Here is a 20,773-nt window from a genome sequence, read left to right as displayed (position 1 = left end):
CTAACAGAGACTTGAAGGAGAGAGACCTAATATTTAATAATCCACATTTCACTGTTTTACTCTTTGGTTCAGATGTGGATACTGTATTGTTCTTTCTTTGTAATTGTTTATGTTTAAGTTGTTTGTTGCTGGTTTTTAGTTTGTTTTTTGTCTTTTTGGAAGCTGACACAGTCTCTATGGAGTTGGGTTTTTGGGGGGGTAGCAGGAGGAGAGAAGCTGCAGAGAGGCGTGTAAGACTGCAACTCTGCTTCCTGGTCCCAACTCTGGATAGTCATATTTTGGGGGGTTTAATAAATTTGTCCATATTTCTAGAAATGAGAGCTGCTCCATCCAAAGTGGGATGGATGCCGTCTCTCCTAACAAGACCAGGTTTCCTCCAGAAGGTTTGCCAATTATCTATGAAGCCCACATCGTTTCTGGGACACCACTCAGACAGCCAGCAATTTAAGGAGAACATGCGGCTAAACATGTCACTCCTGGTCTGATTGGGGAGGGGACCAGAGAAAACTACAGAGTCCGACATTGTTTTGGCAAAGTTGCACACCGATTCAATATTGATTTTAGTGACCTCCGATTGGCGTAACCGGGTGTCATTACTGCCGACGTGAATTATGATTTTACTGAATTTACGTTTACCCTTAGCCAGCAGTTTTAAATTTCCTTCAATGTCGCCTGCTCTGGCCCCTGGAAGACAATTGACTATGGTTGCCGGTGTCTCTAGCTTCACATGTCTGAGAACAGAATCGCCAATTACCAGAGTTTGACCCCCGGCGGGTGTGTCGCCGAGTGGGGAAAAACGGTTAGACACATGAACGGGTTGGTGGTGTACCTGGGGCTTCTGTTTAGGACTATGCTTCCTCCTCACCGTGACCCAGCCGCCCTCTTTCCCCAGCTGCTTGGGATCTGCCGGGGAACAGCTAGCGGGGCCTACGCTATCTTCGGCTGCACCAGCTACAGGGGCCTGGCTAGCTACGGGTGAATGAAGGGTGCGAAGCCGAGTCTCCAATTCAGTAATCCTGGCCTCCAGCGCTGCAAATATGCTACATTTGTTACAGATATCATTACTGCTAAAGGAGGCCGAGGAGTAACTAAACATCTGACACAATGAGCAAGAAAGTGCAGGAGGGAGAGGTGAAGTAGCCATGGTGCTAATGAGTCGGCTACGAGCTAGGCTAAGCTAGCGAGACAGTACAGAGACAGTGAGTGAATACTTTGGCTATAAATTAGGTAGTGAGTACACAGAAAGTGTGCTTCGGATGAAGCACGTGAAGATTATACTATGAAAGAAGAATGTATTTAAAAGTTGTTAATTAAATTGCTAAGCAAATAAGCTACTCAGAAACACCACTGTGTTTGAGCAGGAACAGGAAGTGATACTCTACCACAGAGCGAGCGAACACCAAGTGACAGCGCCTTAAACATGAAACTCAAATCATCATCATCATCATCATCATCACAACAAGAGAACAAGAAAACAAAAACCAAAACATAATAACCTCAAACATGGAATAACAAAAACATGAAACTCCACATACTGGGTCCAACGGACCCAGACCCGTGACACCGTGAGTATGTGTCCTAACTTTAGGGACAATCAAAAGGCCAGTACCAGAGGACCTCAGGGTCCGCGAGGGTTCGTATGGTAAAAGCAGATCTGAGAGATAAGAAGGCCCAAGACCATTAAGACATTTAAAAACCAATAAAAGAACTTTAAAATCGATCCTGAAACACACGGGGAGCCAGTGCAGCGATTCTAAAACCGGTGTAATGTGGGCCCGCCCTCTGGTCTTCGTCAGCACACGAGCTGCCGAGTTTTGCAAAAGTTGTAAAGTTGAAATATTCTTCTTAGGAAGACCAGAGAGCAGGGCATTACAGTAATCAATGCGACTGGTAATAAAAGCATGCATCAGCATCTCTGTGTTGGCCCGAGAGAGAATAGGGCGGACTCTGGCTATATTTTTTAGATGATAAAATCCAATTTTGGTTACATGTTTAACATGTGGGATAAAACCAAGCTCAGAGTCAAAAATAACACCCAGGTTTTTCACTTGTAGCGAAGGACATAGTGAAAATGCCTCTAATTTAGACAAGAGTTTCTCTCTCTGAGCCTCAGGACCGACAATTAAAACTTCAGTTTTGTCCTGGTTAAGCTGTAAAAAGTTTTCTGCCATCCAAGATCTTATATCCAAGATACAGTTAAAAAGGGCATCCATTGGTCTGGTGTCATCAGGAGACACGGAGATGTACAGCTGCGTGTCATCAGCGTAACTGTGGAAGTTCACTCCATGCCTCCTGATGACACTGCCGAGAGGGAGCATATACAAATTAAAAAGTACAGGGCCTAAAACCGACCCTTGAGGCACACCACATGTCATTTTATGGATCTTAGAGGAGCATGTATCCATACTCACCATAAAAGATCTGTCAGAGAGATAGGAAGTGAACCAGTTGTGTACAGCACCAGAGAGGCCTACCATGTGTTTTAGTCTGTTTAAAAGAATAGCGTGGTCTACTGTATCAAAGGCTGCGCTTAGATCCAGTAGCACCAGGACTGAGAGCTTTTGGGAGTCCCAGTTACATCTAAGATCATTTAAAACCTTTAGGAGAGCAGTCTCTGTGCTGTGGTTCACCCTAAATCCAGACTGGAATATCTCCAGGATCTGTCTATCATTGAGAAAATCAGTAATCTGAGTAAAAACAAGTTTTTCTAAGACTTTACTTAAAAATGGTAAGTTGGATACAGGTCTGTAGTTATTAAAATCATTACAATCCAAATTGCTCTTCTTCAGAAGGGGCCTCACCACCGCCGTTTTAAAGGCAGCAGGGAAGACACCCAACTGAAGAGAGCAATTCATCATGTATAAAAGCTCAGCCTCAAAAAATCCATAAAGTGTTTTAAAGAGTGAAGAAGGAATTGGATCTAAAAGACATGTGGTGGGTCTCACTGTGGAGAAAACCTTCTGAAAGTTCTCAGCATTAACCAGGACAAAGCTGTCCAGTGTCTCCTCAGGTACAATCGAGCCCTCAGATGTGTTTACAAACATATCGCGATTAGATAAAATATCAGATCTGATGGCGCTGATCTTTCCCCTGAAGTGGTCTGCAAACTGCTCACAGAGCGAGTCTGTGGGGGTTCTTTTGGAGCTTTTAAAATCAGGGTTAAATAAATGATCTATGGTGGAAAAGAGGACCTTGGGATTATTTTTGTTATTACTGATTATTTTGGCGAAGTATGAATTTCTTGACTTCCTTAATGTATTATTGTACATTTTAAGTTGCTCGGAAAATATTTGATGGTTATTTTTATTTTTCCTCCATCTCCTTTCTGCTGCCCTGCAATTTCTTTTGAGTTTTTTGACTTCTTCGTTTCTCCAGGGTGATGCATGTTTTACGTTAATCTTTTTGGTGGTGAGTGGAGCAACGGAGTCAAGGCTTTTCTTCAGTTTGCTGTTAAAATAACTAAAAATCAAATCGCAGGGTGCAGGTAAAATCACAGGGGGGCATTTGACTAAAACCCTGGTAAAATTTGCAGCCACTTCAGAGGTTAGATAGCGCCTCCTCACAGTTCGCACCGAGGTCTCCCGCTGAATAAAACCGGTGATGTTAAAAAACACACAGTAGTGGTCAGAGACAGCCAAGTCAACAACAGAGGACACGCTGGTGGACAGCCCATGGGTGATGACCAGGTCCAGAGTGTGTCCTCTGTTGTGAGTCGGCTGCGTGACGTGCTGGATAAAATCCAAACAGTGAAGAATGTTTAAGAATTCTTTTGCTGCAGGGTCAGAAGGATTATCTATGTGCAGGTTAAAATCACCGGTTAAAATTATCATATTATATTTTGAATGTATGTTTGTTAAAAATTCTGAGAATTCCTTGATAAAAGCAGCGCTGTCTTTAGGTGGTCTATAAATTGTGACAGATAAAACTGGAGGGCTGCTGAAAACAATAGCATGGAATTCAAAAGTGGTAAAATGATCAAATAAAATTTGTTTGGTGGTGAGTGTGTTGTTGGCTAAAGATGCAGTCCCACCACCTCTCTTACCACTTCTAATAGAAAAAGAGAAATTAAAATTTGGTGGGGAGGCCTCAGTGAGAACAACTGGTGCATCCGAGCCCAGCCATGTTTCAGTTAAAAATAAACAGTCAAGTTTATTATCTAAAATTAAATCATTAATAATAAAAGACTTGTTCGACAGAGAGCGTACATTTAAAAGTGCCATACTGATTGAGACTGGTGGATTATTGACAATAGAGTTGAATGGATGTTGATATTTTTGAAGAGGCCGGAGGTTATTAATGTTTTTGGAGTTACTGGATTTATGATAATTCTGTTGCTCTCTGTTTGTGATTATGACGAGTATTGTGTTGGCTGTGGGAGAGAAAGGTCCTAGTCCAGAGTTTTGTGTATTACTGTTAAAAGTGGAACAAATATAGGAGCTGGGACCAGGGGAACATCAGTCAGTGGCAGACAGTGGCGATGTGCGGGAGTGCTGTACGCCAAATGCCAAATTGGCGGACAGCAAACGGCGTCCCCAGGCATTGAGGTGGAGCCCGTCTGCCCCAAAAAGATGCCTCCTCTCCCAGAAGGCATCAAAGTTGTTAATAAAACCCACGCCGTGGGAGATACAGGCAGAGGAAAGCCAGGTGTTAAGGCTGAGCAGCCGGCTGAAACGGCCTATCCCTCTGCCACAGGTGGGGGTGGGCCCAGAGATAAAAGCACTCACCTGCAACTGACCAAGGAGGCTGAAGAGTTCGAGGAAGTCCAACTTCAGCAGCTCAGATTGCTGTTTGGGGATGTCATTGGTGCCGATGTGGATGATGAGCCGGTTAACCTGTGGGTGGGATGCCAGAATGTTGGGAATTCTGTCCACTATGTCAACAACAGTGGCTCCCGGGAACGACAGCGTGAGCGCCCCCCTCATCCGCACGTTCCTGACGATGGAATCCCCGAGGACCAGCGTGGAGAGAGGAGGTGCCACCGAGGGCTGTTGGCCATCTGAGACGCCCGCGCCGCGACACCGGGGGTGTTCAGATGGAGATGCGCCAGCCGGACTGCGTGAGTGACTCCCAGGTAGCCGCGCCGTGGGTCCTCTTCTCCGAGGAGCCGGGGTAAAGCACAGCTCTCCGCGGTGAGTTTGCACCACAGCGTCGGGTTGCCCGCTGCGGCTCCGGGGGCGTAGTGATGGAGATGGCGCAGACCTCAGCGACACAGCGGGATGGCGAGGGCTAGCGGTCAGAGGAGGAAAGTCCACAGGATCCAGGACATTGAATTTATTCTCCAATACTACCGCACCGGAGGGGTGAGGGTGCGAGAGACGGATCCTCCTGCCCCCTCTGCAGCCACCACGCGTCTCAACCATGGTCCATGGCGCTGGTTGGAGTGGAGTGGAGCTGACCAGAGCCTTGGGTCTGGCCCCTAGCTGAAACCAGGAGTTCTCGTCCTTGGCAGAAGCACCAGCGACGCAAGTTGAGAGCCCGTGTTGACTGTTGGCGGGATCTTGGGACACAGCAGCTGGATGGTGCACTGTGTCGGCTAGCTCAGCGCTAGTAGCGGTGGTTTGAGCTTTGCCAAGGAGGATCGTGTCAAGTTCGCATTCAGCCCCCTGGATTTGGTATAGCGTGGATATCCTTTGTTCCAGCTCGATCACTTTTTGGCTCAGGTTGATGCAGCTTTCACAGCTGGATGTTGAGGTAAGTGGTGCCATTCCGGAATCTCGTACCGGCGACAGCGTCAAAAACAAAAACAGACACTGCCACTTTAGCTTACGTTAGCTAAAAAGTCAGTCGTGACGCAGCAAGAAAAGAGTTTTCAGATCAATATCCAGCAAATGCAAAACCAAGCTTTCGTCAGCCTTGATAACTTTTAGCCGAGCAAAATATCACAGATCCACAGTCTGCCAGTAATCTTGGCAACTCCTATGTGTTAACAGACCTCTCTGTGTTGGCAACTCACTATGTGTTAACAGACTCACTATGTGTTAACAGACCTCTCTGCACTGAATCATACTTGTTATTAACTGTGGGAGCAATCATCAGAAAATGGAAGACATACAAGACCACTGATAATCTCCCTCGATCTGGGGCTCCACGCAAGATCTCATCCCGTGGGGTCAAAATGATCATGAGAACGGTGAGCAAAGATCCCAGAACCACACGGGGGGACCTGGTGAATGACCTGCAGAGAGCTGGGACCAAAGTAACAAAGGTCACCATCAGTAACACACTACAATGGCAGGTAATCAAATCCCGCAGTGCCAGACGTGTTCCGCTGCTGAAGCCAGTGCATGTCCAGGCCCGTCTGAAGTTTACCAGAGAGCACATGGATGATACAGCAGAGGATTGGGAGAATGTCATGTGGTCAGATGAAACCAAAGTAGAACTTTTTGGTATAAACTCAACTCGTCGTGTTTGGAGGAAGAAGAATACTGAGTTGCATCCCAAGAACACCATACCTACTGTGAAGCATGGGGGTGGAAACATCATGCTATGGGGCTGTTTTTCTGCCAAGGGGACAGGACGACTGATCCGTGTTAAGGACAGAATGAATGGGGCCATGTATGGTGAGATTTTGAGCCAAAACCTCCTTCCATCAGTGAGAACTTTGAAGATGAAACGAGGCTGGGTCTTCCAACATGACAATGATCCAAAACACACCGCCCGGGCAACAAAGGAGTGGCTCCGTAAGAAGCATTTGAAAGTCCTGGAGTGGCCTAGCCAGTCTCCAGACCTCAACCCCATAGAAAATCTGTGGCGGGAGTTGAAAGTCCGTGTTGCTCGGCGACAGCCCCAAAACATCACTGCTCTCGAGAAGATCTGCATGGAGGAATGGGCCAAAATACCAGCTACTGTGTGTGCAAACCTGGTAAAGACCTATAGTAAACGTTTGACCTCTGTTATTGCCAACAAAGGTTATGTTACAAAGTATTGAGTTGTATTTTTGTTATTGACCAAATACTTATTTTCCACCCTGATTTACGAATAAATTCTTTACAAATCCTACCATGTGGATTCATGGATTTTTTTTTTCACATTCTGTCTCTCACAGTTGAAGTGTACCTCTGGTGCAAATTACTGACCTCTGTCATCATTTTAGGTGGGGGAACTTGCACAATCGGTGGCTGACTAAATACTTTTTTGCCCCACTGTAATTTAACTTATTAAATAACGAAATTACCGAAACAGCCTTAAAACACCGAAGCTGCGGACTCAAAAGTGTTGTGCAAATACCACGCATCCAGTAACTTGACAGCAGACTTCACCGAATCTGCAAATTCGACAGTTTTGTGCAGAAAGCAGATAGCGACTTCACTTTAATATTGACAAACAATCACAAAGGCATAAAAAATCAAGTATCAACGTCAATAAAAAGTACTAATACTTACTACTTACCTATTCTCCTGCAAATATGACAATGGAGTAGCGTGAAATCACAGCCGGATGCGCTTAGCTTCCCTTTTTGTGTTGTGCGCATGCGCGCACATGCTCAGGAACTACGGGTAGGATGGTTTACGGGGTAGGAGAAATTCCCAGAACACCGGTTCGTGTCGGGCTCGTAGCTGAAAACTAGCTTTACTTTGTTGTCTGGGTCAAGTTTGCTAGCGAGAGACAGAGAGAGGCGTTGAAAGGCTGCTTATTGTTTCGGAGGAAAACACGAACACGGTGTACAGTCGAGTCTTAACAGCTTACTTACAACTGGGCTCGTCAGGCTCTCTGTTTGGCTGCAGTGGTTATTATTATATTTACATGCTTCCAGCTCCCGTTTCTGCCCCGTGACAGCTCGTACTTTTCCTTTCTCTCCCTCCCTCGCTCACAGACACATAACGGGTATGGCAGTCCATTCTCCCAGCAGCACGGACTACACTGCCCATGAGGCTACATTGTTTAGGGCGATGCCTGTAACACTTTGCTATTGCCTTCATATTAAATAATTTTTGTATAATAATTTTTAGAGGCTCTTATTGCGTGTTTTGTTTGGGTTTCCACCAGCGTGGAATTACCAAAAATAGAGAGACCATAGCCTAACATATGAAACAGGAAAATACCGCCATGTAATCCATTTATTTCAACAAACTAACTGTATTCTCAATATCACCTATTGAACGGTAACTGTAACGGATACATTTACTCATATTTTGTATTTTAAATACGTAACGCTGGTGCATGTATTATGTTACTGCCCAACACTGCCTGTTGAGATCCTGAGATCCGCTCCTAGAACACCGGCCTCCAACTCCTGAAGAGACACGGGTGTCCCTAAATTTAGCAAATATTAGCTTCAGGCTAGCTTGCTACGACGAATAGGCTAATACCAGCATTTTACCACAACTTCACCAGATGTAGCTAAAAAACACTAAACTAATGTCCAGTCCAGTGGGACAGCAAGAAAAGATGACAAAAAATGATTACTTACTTGCGGTTTGGAGGTTCAAGCTGAAATTGAAGCAGCCATTGAAAGACGGGAAGAGAGAAAGATGGCAGCTTGGTCAGCACTAGTGGCCTCTATAATGCATGCAAATACATGCGGGCCGAAACCCCCCCCCAGCGCACCCCCGGATGCCAAAACAGTGCCAGCAGATTGAAACTGAAAAATGGTTTGAAACCGAAAAAAAGTGGATTGAAACTGAAAAAAAAAAAATTGTAAGCGAAAACAAAAAAATTACAGTTTCAATTAATTGTTTTTCACTATCAATTTTTTTTTCGGTTTCAATACAAGATTTTTCAGTACATTTATTTCAGTTACAATATTTTTTTTCGGTTTCAATATTTTTTTCGGTTTCGTTTCAAGGTGGCATCGTTCTGATTCCATATTCCTGCAGACGACCCATTGGTGTTTATTCCATGACTGTAAACATGTTTCCATTTGTCACTTCAGTCTTTACTCTGAAATACAGGAAATGACATCATGGCTCAAAATCTTTATTACTTTATTTAAGAACTTTAATAAAATACATTCAATAAAAACTTGAACAACAGGAAACTGATTTTTCATCCAACCACTGAAAAAAAAGGTAACCACTGAACACAAACACTGCAGAAGAACAATTTATGAAGCTTAAAATGGAACTACAGGAACATTTTGATTCATAGCCTCATTAGATCTTTAAGGAGAGCCCATCTCTGTGGAGCCTGATCTCCAGGGTTTTAAGTTGGACTCTGACACCAGAAGAGGATGTTTCTCTCTCTTCAGATTTGCTGTCGTCCTGTGATGGGAACGATTTCAGCCCTGCGTGATCGCGCTGATGTTTGCACAGAGCAGATAATGAAGTGAATGTTTGGGCACATTGGTAACAGTGAAACAGTTTATTAGTAACGTGGGATCGTTTGTGTTCGGAGTATGAACTGAGATTCCTGAAGCTCTTGTCACACTGCTCATAGCTGTAGTTTCCTTCCATGTGTGCACGTTCATGCTCGTTATGATTACCTGAACATGAGAAGCTTCTGTCACAGTGTCTGCACTTATATGGTTTCTCTCCTGTGTGGACTCGTTTGTGTGTTTTAAGGTCACCTGCAGTGGTGAAGGATGACCCACACTGATCACAGAGGTGCTTTTTGACCCCACTGTGAAAGAGTTTGTGTCGTTTTAAGTCACCTGACGTGGGGAAGCTTCTCCCACATTCTTTGCAGTATTTCAGTTTGTCGCCAGTGTGTTTACGTTGATGTGTTTTTAGGCTGGCTTGCTGACTGAAAGTCTAAAATACTTAGTCATTTGTTTAATTGTAATTTAGCATTATATAACTCACATATAAAACTATCAAATGTAATTTTAAATGGTTTAAAAGCATGTAGAAGAGCATATTTAGGCAAGTACATTTCTCCTTTTGTTATCAAGAAGCACAGACAAAAAGGAAAAAAAACTGAATCATTGGTCATTGGTCCCCACCAATGCCAGAACGAAATCTACGCCCACTGTCTCTTCCATTGCCATTTCACTCCAAACGTAACAAATGTCCAACTCACACAGTGTTCTCAGTTTGCATTCACACACAGTGAAGTTGCAGCTTGTTGGAAACGCATCTCCATCCATCCAGTCATGATGATGGTGTTTTCTCCTTGCTGATGCCTTTTGCACATACTGCTGTTGCTGCTAGACCCCTCGCTGCTCAGGACACTGCTGTTGTCTCTTGACCTGTCATGTTGTTGCTTTTGGATCTGCATTTCGCGACAGTCAAGTGGAGCGTGCGTCTGTCCTCTCAGTAAGTGAGTGAGACAGTAGACAGTGGTGAGGAGGGCTGTGCGAAAGCAAAAACACATAAATATGCCTGACACCCGTAAACGAAGCAGCATCTGGCTGCAGTTTAAAGACTTTTTTGTCTGTCTTGGTCTTGGTCTCGTCCTCGTCTCGACTTCGTCTCGGTCTTGGTCTCGTCTCGACTTGGTCTCATCTTGGTCTCGTCTCGACTTCGTCTCTGTTACGGTTCGGCGTTGGCAGTGTATTGTTTTAGGCGTTTTGTTTTGGCGTGACTGTTATGTGTTTCCTGTTTTACTTTGAAAGTCTGTGTTATCTTAGTGTGCAATTTACGTGTCCCTGTCTCGTCAGTGTAAGCGTTGCCCCAGCTGTGTTTCCCTCTTGTTGTCCATTTCCTGATTGCTCCCTCTAGGTATTTAAACCCTGTGTTTCAGTGTGTCAGGTTCGTGATCTTCCCCCCCGTTGTAAATAGTTTGGCGCCTTGTGTTGTGATGTAAATAATAGGGGTGCAACGATATTCGTATCGATATTGAACCGTTCGATACAGTGCTTTCGGTTCGGTACGCATATGTATCGAACAATACAAAATTTGTAATTTATTTTATCAACTTTCCTTCTGACGATGCTGTCTGTGTTGAGCGCTCAGTGAATCTGCGTTCGACTACTCCGCCTAGGCTCGACAGTGCAGCCTAGGCGGAGTAGTCGAACGCAGATTCACTGAGCGCTCAACACAGACAGCATCGTCAGAAGGAAGAGCGCAGGGCAAGCTAGCAAGACAGAAGTTAAGCTCTCCTTGCAACATGGACCTCCCCCACCCTCATTCAGATCTGGCGTTTGGAATTATTTTGGTTTTCATGTGACGTATGACCCTGAAGGTAAGCGAGTCATGGACTAAAGTAAAACAGTATGTTGGATGTGCCACGCAATGCTCAATTACATGGGTGGGAACTAGTGTGTTAGCGCAGTTAGCTCGTTAACGTGTTGGCCGTCTAGCCCCATGCACGGGGCGATCGGCGGTAGCTCGTTAACGGAGATTTGCCGTGTTGTGGCGTTAAGGTCATTTCAACGAGATTAACCTGAAAGCACTAGTGGGAACACAACGAATATGACTGCACATTTACGCCGACATCATCCTAGTGCAAAGACAAAAACAACAAGCATGCTACTAACTTTAGCCGAGTCATTTAGACAGCTGTTAGCACATGATTCTCCTTATGGGGACCTTATATGTTTAATATGCTGCTGAGAATATAGCCCAGAAGAAGCGGATAGTATAGCTTTTATTTTGGAAAGAGACATTTCTCTGTAATAAACTCTCTTTTCCAAAGATGAGTGATTCCTCAATCAGATACAGGGCTCGCAATATCGCTAGCCCGACGTCCCGGGGCTAGCGATTTTTTTCAGTCAGTTTACCAAAATCTATCTCTGCCCTGCCCGTCGGGCTATTGTAGGAAGGAAAAATATATGTCAATGCTTTTGCATTCTTTCAGAAATGTAGCTGGGTAATTATGTCATTGGCATCGGTGAGCCACTGTCAATATGTGACATATTGCAATCGCGTTTGAATTTGCGCTTGTTTTTTTGCTTTCACTTTGCGATCGTGCGAACTGTGTATAGAGAGCGACAGCACTGATCTGTGAGTGATGATAATTTGTGCACCAATTCCTCTGACATCGTCTTATTAATTGTTAGCTTACTATGCAAACATGACAAGTGAAATCTCCCGCAGCAAGCTTAAACATGTGAGAGGTTGATCGCGCAGAGAATCGCTGAGAATCGCTGAGCTTATGTGAGTGCGTGTGTAAAAGCAGCAGGATATATATTTGACTACGATGACCTGGATGACTGAGAACCTTCACAGACAGATATATATTTTAGTTCTGCTGAGCCAAATAAGACAGGTCAGGGTGAAGAAGTGACAGCCAAAGAAAAGCTTACCACAAAACGGAGAAGTTATGACAAATCAGACTATAAGGCAAAAAGAAAGTGCAGCTTTATGGTTTCATGGACAAAAGAATTTCTGTGGCTGCAATATGACGAGCTAAATAACCGGGGCTGCACATAAGTGGTCCGCAGGTGCGCATTCGCTGTCAAAATAAAAAACACGCACAAGGGTTAGGGTTAAATTTAAAAACTGTACTTTTGAGTTAAAATATATATTTATAATTTTAATAAATGACAAATTAAAAAGGCATGAACATTTTTTTTGTATCGAAAAAATATCGAACCGTGACGCCAAAGTATCGAACCGAACCGTGAATTTTGTGTATCGTTGCACCCCTAGTAAATAAATATCGTATTTTGCTTTAAAGAAAATAGTTGTCGATACTTTCGTTTTGGGATTATTTTTGTGGAAGCCCGTATTAGTCTTTTTTATGAGTTCGCCCTCCTTAAGAGCAGTGAGCTTGGGGGCCCTTTTTCCCTTATTTCTATTTTTCCTGAGTTGCACGCCGGTTGCCTAGGCCGGGGTGTAACAGTCTCGACTTGTTCTTAGTCTCGTCTTGGTCTCGATACCCTCTGGTCTTGGTCTTGGTTTAGGCGGTCTTGACTGCAAGTCTAGTTGCACCAGTGGTGCCATGAGCAGTATCTATCTGCTGCTCATCAGCTGCTATGCCGTGGTTATTGTCACAATGTGGTGTATTTGGATCACTCAATCCTAAGTGGATATGATCCAGGATTGGATGTTTTGTATAAAATTTGAAAGGAAGAAAGTGTGGTACTGTTTTACATCCACAGACACACACTGTAAAAAAAAAAAAACGTTGCTAAAACTTAAAAACTCAAGGCAACCCACTGCATTTATGTTTTTAGGTTCTGATGGATAGCTTATAATTTCAAGTTTAGGAGAAAAGTTGCTTTAGCTAATGTTTTTGTGTTTACAAAATTAATAATTGTCCTTTTTCTTAACTCATATTTTATTGTTTTTGCAACGTATTTCCTAAAGTTTACACAACATATTTTTTTTGTTTTGCCAATCAATTTCCTAAAGTTTAGAAAAAGTATCTTTCATAGTTTTCATGAGGTGCTCCCTGTTGTACCAATGAATGTTTACACAGTTGATTTTCAAATAACTTTGTGTTCAAACACAACTGCACCACTGACAATGTTGACTTTTGAGATCTTTAAATTTTAAAGGTGGTGTTGTCAGACAGAATATCAAACCTATCTTGATAGATAGTCACTAACAAACAGATTCAAAACATCAGATGGCAGGATGTGAACAACTTCTAGCTGGTTTCCATACAGCAAACAACTTTCAAACAAATTTTTCCACCACTTGTCTTTTAATAGTAATGGTATCAACACTCCAATTTCCTGTGAAGTTCAGTATTGCGCCACATTTGTTATAAAACTAGTACAAATGTACCTAAAACCAGATTATAAAAATTGTTTAAAACAGCTCAAGTTAGAATAAACCCTTTCAACATTTTATAAAAACTTGTTATACATGAAATCTGCAATCAGCCATTAAAGCTACATTAAGTAAAGTTAGAACAGAAGAGATTGATTCAGAACTTTCTGCACCTTACCGTTTTCTTAAAGCCAGAAATTAACTTTTTTCAGAACAACTTGCCACGAAACCCAAAAACTGTAAATCAAAACAAATTGCTGCATTCTGTTTTACACAAGTTGCATTTGAGTTGAACATGTTGTCAAATAGGTTAGACTTTGGTTAAGAGCTTGGTTTTGAAGCTTCTTATCCTCTGGGAACAGGTAGATGTCAACTCCATAAAAATGTGTTGCACAGCTTCAAATGTGTACTTGAGTTCTTTGGGAAACTCCATGTTGAGCCCATAAAGTAGGCCAAACAGGTAGGCAAAGGCAGTGGGAAGGTCTGGCAGATCATCAAGAATAATATCCTCTTCCAAAACAATGGCAGTGTTGACCACTGTGGACTGCGAGTTGGGTCCCACGTAGTCCTCCAGAACAGTGAGGATGCCCACCGTAACACCTCGGGTTGCCCTCTCAACTGGATCTGTATCCTATGCAAAATAAAAAACAACAGTACATATAAGTCTCTGAAAACCAAAACTGAAGATTGAGTGGATTTGCATACTCATCAGACATGTTAAGAAGAGTTTGGTCTCGTTGTCGCGAACAAATATCGGTAACCCTTCCAAACTGATGGTTCGTCGATGCTGGACTATGTTTGAGACCTAAAACAAGGAAATCAAATAAGACTCAGTCTCATTTATAAACCTACCAATTTGTTTTTAAAACACATTAAGTGTTGTTGCTCAAAATACAGCCTTAAGAAATAAGATGTTGAAATGAGTTATTACAGATAATTGGTCATGTTTTTGTCAGTTTTTTTTATTTATTTATTTTTTAAGTAATTTTGATGTGCAACAAATGTAGCACACTTATTACAGCATTTATAACAAAAAGTGCCATGAGTGGGATGAGAGTTGAACTGTCTGTCATGACCTGCAATCTGCCAAACACAGCGCTGCTTGTTAGCTCATAATCCCATTCAGGACACACTTTTTGAAAACTAACAATTTTTACATCAATTTAGTAAATATTTAATAAAGTATCTTTCGTTACAGTGGGAACTTCAGGTTCCTCATAAACCAGACACAAATACATTTTTATATATTACCTGTTCATCAAACTTCTGCAACAGGGAATCCATGTCATTGCGGAAAGCAGCTTTTCTAATTCGATACAGCTTAATCAGCCGAAGTGAGTAAGTGTCGAGGGCAGTCATGAAGGTCCCCATGAGATCCTTGGTGGTAATGCGTGAGAATTCCGCACAAATCTACAAAGCAACAAAAAAAATATAGAAGAAAACTTTTAAAGGTACATTATATAAAAATCACATTGTTTTCAAATTTGGTTAAAAGAGCTTAATTTCAAAACATTTAGTTAGTCTCGGTTGATCTATTGGTCAGGCCTTGATTGGATTTTTTTTTCCCTTTTAGTGGTAGTGGTGGTACAAATTATAACTGACGTATTAAAAAAAACAAAAACAAGAAAAATCTGATCGGCAGATTTTACAGTAAGTCTATAGAATACCTAATCAAATGTTGATAAGACAAAATAATGGTTTCAATTGTTACAGGATGCATTGCAGAAAAGAAATAAATCAATAAATTGTATTTTAAATTCATTGAAAAAATTCCATTAATTTTATAGTTATGTAAGAATGAAGTAAGAATAACATCCTGTGGTCAAATTTGTATACTTTCATAACACGTAAGTGACTTTCTCAATCCTGTTCTGTGAGTTTCATGGCTGTTGCCACGAAAACCGTGGTTCAGGGGGTTGGGAAGCTCATCTGTAACCAGAAGGATGCTGCTTCTATCCCCAGCTCTCTCTGTCCTGGTCGTTGTGTCCTTGACAAGACCCTTTACCCTACCGCTTACTGGTGTTGGCCAGAGGGGCCAGTGGCGCGATATGGCAGCGTCACTTCTGTCAGTCTACCCCAGGGCAGCTGTGGCTACAACTGTGGTTTCCCTGCACCGATGTGTGAATGTGAGAGTGAGTGAGTGAGTAGTGGAATTGTAAAGCGCTTTGGGTGCCCAGAGAAGAGCGAAATAAAAGCAATCCGTTATTATACACAGTAAGTTGACAAGTAAATAGATTTCACTTCAATAGAGTTGTTGGTAATACCAAAATTAGCTTCATATTTTTAGAGCCAAGTATTTTTTTATATTTTACCACTAGCATTGTTAGCTCAACGGTAGCCTTCAACCTTTTCTACAAGATATTGGAGTGATACAAACAGATGCTTCTCAAGGGCACAAGAAATGGAGCTCACGTTCATTTACTCACCCAGACAAGTTTCGAGGCATTTGGAGTTGTTCAGAAGGAATTTTAAAGGTCCTATATCATGTAAAATCAACTTTTTGGAGCTTTTAAACACATTTTAATGTTATTTCCTTAGATTAAAAACCCTCCAGAGTGGTTTTTGGCTTAATTCAGGCATTTCTAAGTTGTCTCAGTGAATTCTTTCCCCATAACCGTGGCTCAGCTCTCTCTTGTAAAACGACTGACTCGTAACATTGGGATTAAAATTTCTTTCTAACAACTCCAAATGCCTTGAAATTTTTCTGGGTGAATAAATGAACGTTTTCCATTTTAGAAATAAGACCACACTGGGGGAAAAGGGAAGAAAAAAACCCGGAAGTTTTCCTTTAAATATTTAAGAGATTATCTTACCTGTTCTTTCAAGAAGAGAGCTGGCCATCTGAGCTGCATTTCCTTGACCAAGGGCTGCATCTCCACAACTTCTTTCCTCCTGAGAGAGAATGTGATGTCCATCTTTTGGGTGATGAGTGCCATGTTCTTATCCCTGTTCTTATCCCTCTTCTTCATTTCATCTTCCAAAATGCATCTTTCATTTTCAAGAGACTCATTGTAGTTTTCTGGGCCATCAGGGATAAAGTTGACTTCACCTCGCTTTGGTTTCTTTAAGGAAAATCTATTTGAGCCACTGTCATCTTCTTCCCCTCTTCTTTTTCGATTGACTGCAACTTCACTACGTCCAGCTTGACTTAGCTTGGAACGGTAGTTGCCAAGCTTGAACTTAATGCTTGTTGCCCAACCATCATATCCTGTGCCATTGCCAGGCTCTTTGAGGCAGGGATGTTTGGAAACTAGCTCCTGTGCAACAGATGTTATTTCATTCTTGTCAGGGTACGCTTTGATTGCAAACATTTCTTGTGCCAGCTTGTCTAGAATTTCCATCTTGATGTCTCTTGTTACACTTAAATTTGCCCTTGCTTTCTCATATACCTCATTGCCCTTGCGAAGTTTTAACGCTACATCATAGGAAAAGGTTGGGATAGGAAATGGATTTGGCCACTGTGAAGTGCTACGCATGTAGGTCTTTGTGGATGAGGATGGGCTGAAAGAAGATGCTGAACTCACACTGGCTGTATCAATAGATGAGATAGCGCTATGATCAGATGGAGTCTGTGGTGGCGAGGCTGATGCATTTTCCTCCCAAATGAGGTGCAACACTGCCCGTCCAGCAGGTAGCTCCTTAATATCCATCAGGTTGCAAAGTGCGTTCCCAAAATCTGGGTCTTCATATTGTATTGCAAAGTCACCCTCAAGTCCAAGCTTTGCTTGTAGTTCATCTTGAAGCTGCTTCACAGATTCTGGAACAGTGGACAGTTGGATTTTTCTGATAAGTTTTGGACTGACGTGGACTCGCAGTAACAGGGCCTGTGAAGACAAACCAAAAAAGGGCGCAATTCTAAATAATTGACAAATTCAAAGTAATCAACTGAAAACTATTTAAGAATAATACATACCATCACTTTCAATGCAGGAGGCACGTAACAGGTGTCACCATCAGTTGTCCATCTACGCAGTATTCAGCTAAAGGGTGGTAATCATTCAAATCTTCTGGGTCAAGTATTTCCAGATCTTTGTAGCTGCTGTCAAGCCGATATGATCTGTAGTGTTCCATAAACCAAGAGGAGAGCTTTGTAGCAACAAATGACACTTTCCCAGAGTCTACCAAAATGTTCAGTATCTTGTAGAATTCAGGTAGTCCACTCAGTTGTCCTGATGAAATGATCATGCCTTTAACATACTGGGTCCCATACAGATAAACACATTTAGCAAATGACACAGCTTTTACCTGTGGATATTTCAGTTTCAAGCACTTCTGAAGATTTTCATTCAAGAAACAGATGTCAACTGTGTCAACAGTGTTGGGGAGTAACGGAATACATGTACTGCCGTTACGTATTTAGAATACAAAATATGAGTAACTGTATTCCGTTACAGTTACCGTTTAAAAAGGTGGTATTCAGAATACAGTTACTTTGTTGAAATAAATGGAATACACTGGGGTACTTTCCTGTTTCATATTGTCGCGGGTCAGGACTGTTTGGGTTTTGTTTGACAGCTACGTTCTTTTGTTCCAGGCGGCAGCGTTACGGTTGCCATGGTTACAGGGCGACGCTCTCTCTCTCTGCGACTGTGTGTTTCCTGGGTGAGAGAGCGCCTTTTCGTTGTTGTTGTTGTTGTGCTAAGCTAACAGGCAGAATGCTACAAGCATAGCTCTAAAGAATGTAGCCTCATGGGCAGTGTAGTCCGTGCTGCTGGGAGAATGGACTGCCATACACGTTATGGGTCTGTGAGCGCTAGGAGGGAGAAAAAGGGGAGTGGAAAGGTACGAGCAGTCATCGAGCAAAAACGGGAGCTGGAAGCATGTAAATATAATAATAACCACTGCAGCCAAGAAGAGTGCCTGACGAGCCCAGTTGTAAGTAAGCTATTAAGACTCGACTGTACACTGTGTTCGTGTTTTCCTCCGAAAACAACAAGTTCCGTTGGAGCAGCCTTTCAACGCCTCTCTCTGTCTGTCGCAAGAAAAGTTGACCCAGACAACAAAGTAGAGCTATTTTTCGGCTACCAGCCGACAGGGACCCCGCCGTATTATGCTGGGCTTACACTGTGCGATTTTTTCAGTCGCGCGATTCAGCTCCTGCTCAAACTGTACGATTGACTCGCAGGGGTTAGAAGTTCATAGGTCACGATGCAGGGTCTCACACTATACGGCCCGATGCTCTCATGCGACCTGAGTGCTCACACTGTGCGTCCATAAAAATGAAGGTTATAACAGAAATTCGCTCTCCCTCTCCGTCTTTCACTCACACAGACACACCACCACCATCAACTTTGCTAAATTGCTAATGAAAAACATTGGTCAGGCAGCTGTGATTGAGCAGCAGTGTCGATCCAACTATTTTCACGATTGTTGTGGTCGTGATAATTTTGTAAGGCCACATCGAAAGGGCTCGGATGGTTCTACAGGTTGTGCCTCCATCGCTTGTGTCCAGATCACACGCTGCACTGCCGTGCTACGCCGTCTTTTTCGCTGACATTTGTGTTTGCGCGTGCGCAGTGTGGCAAACTGCGGTGACACCCTCACGACCAAGCCATTGATGATCGGGAGCTGGTCGTGAGGTGTCAATCGCTTCTCGTTACCCCACGTATACTACACGATGCACGAAGCACGATGAAGGCCAAAATCGGGCCGATCGCCAAAACGATCGCACGACTCAAAAATCGGCTCAAAATGGGCCAAAAATCGCACAGTGTAAGCCCAGCATTAGTCAGAGGTCCCTTTACTACCGTTCGGAGCCGCGGACCTTCAGTAATAGTAATAAATCACACAGCAATAGTACATTCACGTTGTTGTAAAAAGCATGATAATATTGTAGCGGGTCAGGGCTGTTCGGGGTTCTGCTTGTACAGTTATGTTTTGTGTATGTTGCCATGGTGACGGGTGACGCCCTCTCGCTGCGACGGTGTGTCCTTCCGGGGTCAGAGGGCGCCCTATGTGTGTTGTGGTTACCGCGCTGAGCAGTTAGCTAGTGGCAGTGTGTTCTTCTGCAAATGTAATAAACGGCTGTGCTCCCTGGCTAGCTCACGGGAAGCAAGACCAAACGATACCTCCGTCTCCTCCTTGTCTGAACTCGCCACAATATATTAAGTAATCCAAAGTATTCAGAATACGTTACTGTCATTGAGTAACGTAACGGAATACGTTACAGAATACATTTTGGGGCATGTATTCTGTATTCTGTAATGGAATACATTTTAAAAGTAACCTTCCCAACACTGTGTGTCAATATTATCAACATGCAGACTTGGTTTAAAAAGACTGTGACCATCTAAGAAGTATGCCATCATTTGTTGATGCTTTGAAGAAAGTGTTAGTAGTATATTCTTAAAGCATTGGACATCATGCACAGTTTTCTTGAAAAAGTTGTGCTTAGATTCAAATCGAATAGTCCACAAATCAACTAAGGGACCAAAACAACGCACAAGATGACTATAATGTTCAATATAGTGGTGTTTTGGCTTCAAATTAAAATCAGGAAAAGTCTCTATCAGTAATCGTCAATGATCCAATATTTTGGTGTCCAAGTATGACAATATTTCTTCTGATAGAGTTGTCGAGACAACAATTTCAACAAGCTCCTTAAGGTCCATCAATACTTCCCATGATGGCTCATGTTCTGGTATACGGGTCCCAATGATAAAAGGCAGCAAACGCAAAAGTGTCCAGTTTTCATGTCCATTGCCAATCACTCTTCCTGTTCCAAAACTGGCTTTTGTAATTTGTTGTGGCTTGTTGAGCTTATCAGAGAATTTATATGGAAATGATTTTATACGTTTGTTTAGTCCTTCAAATGTAATAAAACCCTTTCTGATTAAATCTTGAAGACACAAACACAATTCCACAGGGACAACACCTTCAAAGAAATCATGTAATATATCTGGAGGAAATCCAGTGACTGGATGAAAATAGGACTTAAGGCACAGGAACCTTTGACACCACACACACTTTGTCTTTGACCATCCTCAAGCTCTTCTAGAAAAATGTTATGCTGTTCCACAGTTCTTAATGGAAATTGTTATGAGGTGGCTGTGTGCGGACAGGAATAGGACCCAAGGTGCAGACTCCAGAGACAAACTTAAACCGAAACAGCTTTAATGCTGAACTCAAACATAACATAACTGGAAAAACTCAAAATAAACTAACACCGGTGGACTGACAAAACACACAGCAAAATAAACGGTAGATCACGACACGGACACAGAGAAACACAGGGC

The 20,773-nt window shown here is 42.7% G+C and overlaps 2 protein-coding genes across 2 annotated transcripts; both read right to left on the bottom strand.

The window, feature by feature from the left end:
• Window positions 1-289: 289 nt before the first annotated feature.
• LOC120745777 lies at window positions 290-1,144 on the bottom strand (the record flags this gene model as incomplete). The annotated part of the gene is made up of 1 exon (XM_040050926.1): window positions 290-1,144. A coding segment is annotated over exon 1 (855 nt), but the record flags the coding sequence as incomplete, so codon positions are not given.
• Window positions 1,145-13,848: 12,704 nt separating this feature from the next.
• LOC120745898 lies at window positions 13,849-17,847 on the bottom strand. Its single transcript, XM_040051106.1, has 5 exons — window positions 17,452-17,847; window positions 16,352-17,362; window positions 14,790-14,948; window positions 14,244-14,343; window positions 13,849-14,162 (listed from the first exon to the last, which is right to left on the bottom strand). Exons 1-5 carry the CDS (start codon window positions 17,452-17,454, stop codon window positions 13,849-13,851), a joined length of 1,587 nt encoding a protein of 528 aa, XP_039907040.1. The 5' UTR covers window positions 17,455-17,847.
• Between the last annotated feature and the right edge of the window lie 2,926 nt (window positions 17,848-20,773).

The sequence above is a fragment of the Simochromis diagramma genome, unplaced genomic scaffold, assembly GCF_900408965.1.
Source record: "Simochromis diagramma unplaced genomic scaffold, fSimDia1.1 OVJJ01000131.1, whole genome shotgun sequence".
NCBI lineage: Eukaryota > Metazoa > Chordata > Actinopteri > Cichliformes > Cichlidae > Simochromis > Simochromis diagramma.
The sequence above is the reverse complement of the archived record's forward strand: the minus strand, read 5'-3'. Positions and strand labels throughout refer to the sequence as shown.

What these genes read in the sequence shown, in the direction of transcription:
- LOC120745898 (XM_040051106.1), bottom strand. An exon ending in TGCAGAAGTTTGATGAACAG is followed by an intron (nt 14,344 to 14,789) that starts GTAATATATAAA and finishes TCCTTGTTTTAG; the next exon opens with GTCTCAAACATAGTCCAGCA. An exon ending in CTTCTTAACATGTCTGATGA is followed by an intron (nt 14,163 to 14,243) that starts GTATGCAAATCC and finishes CATAGGATACAG; the next exon opens with ATCCAGTTGAGAGGGCAACC.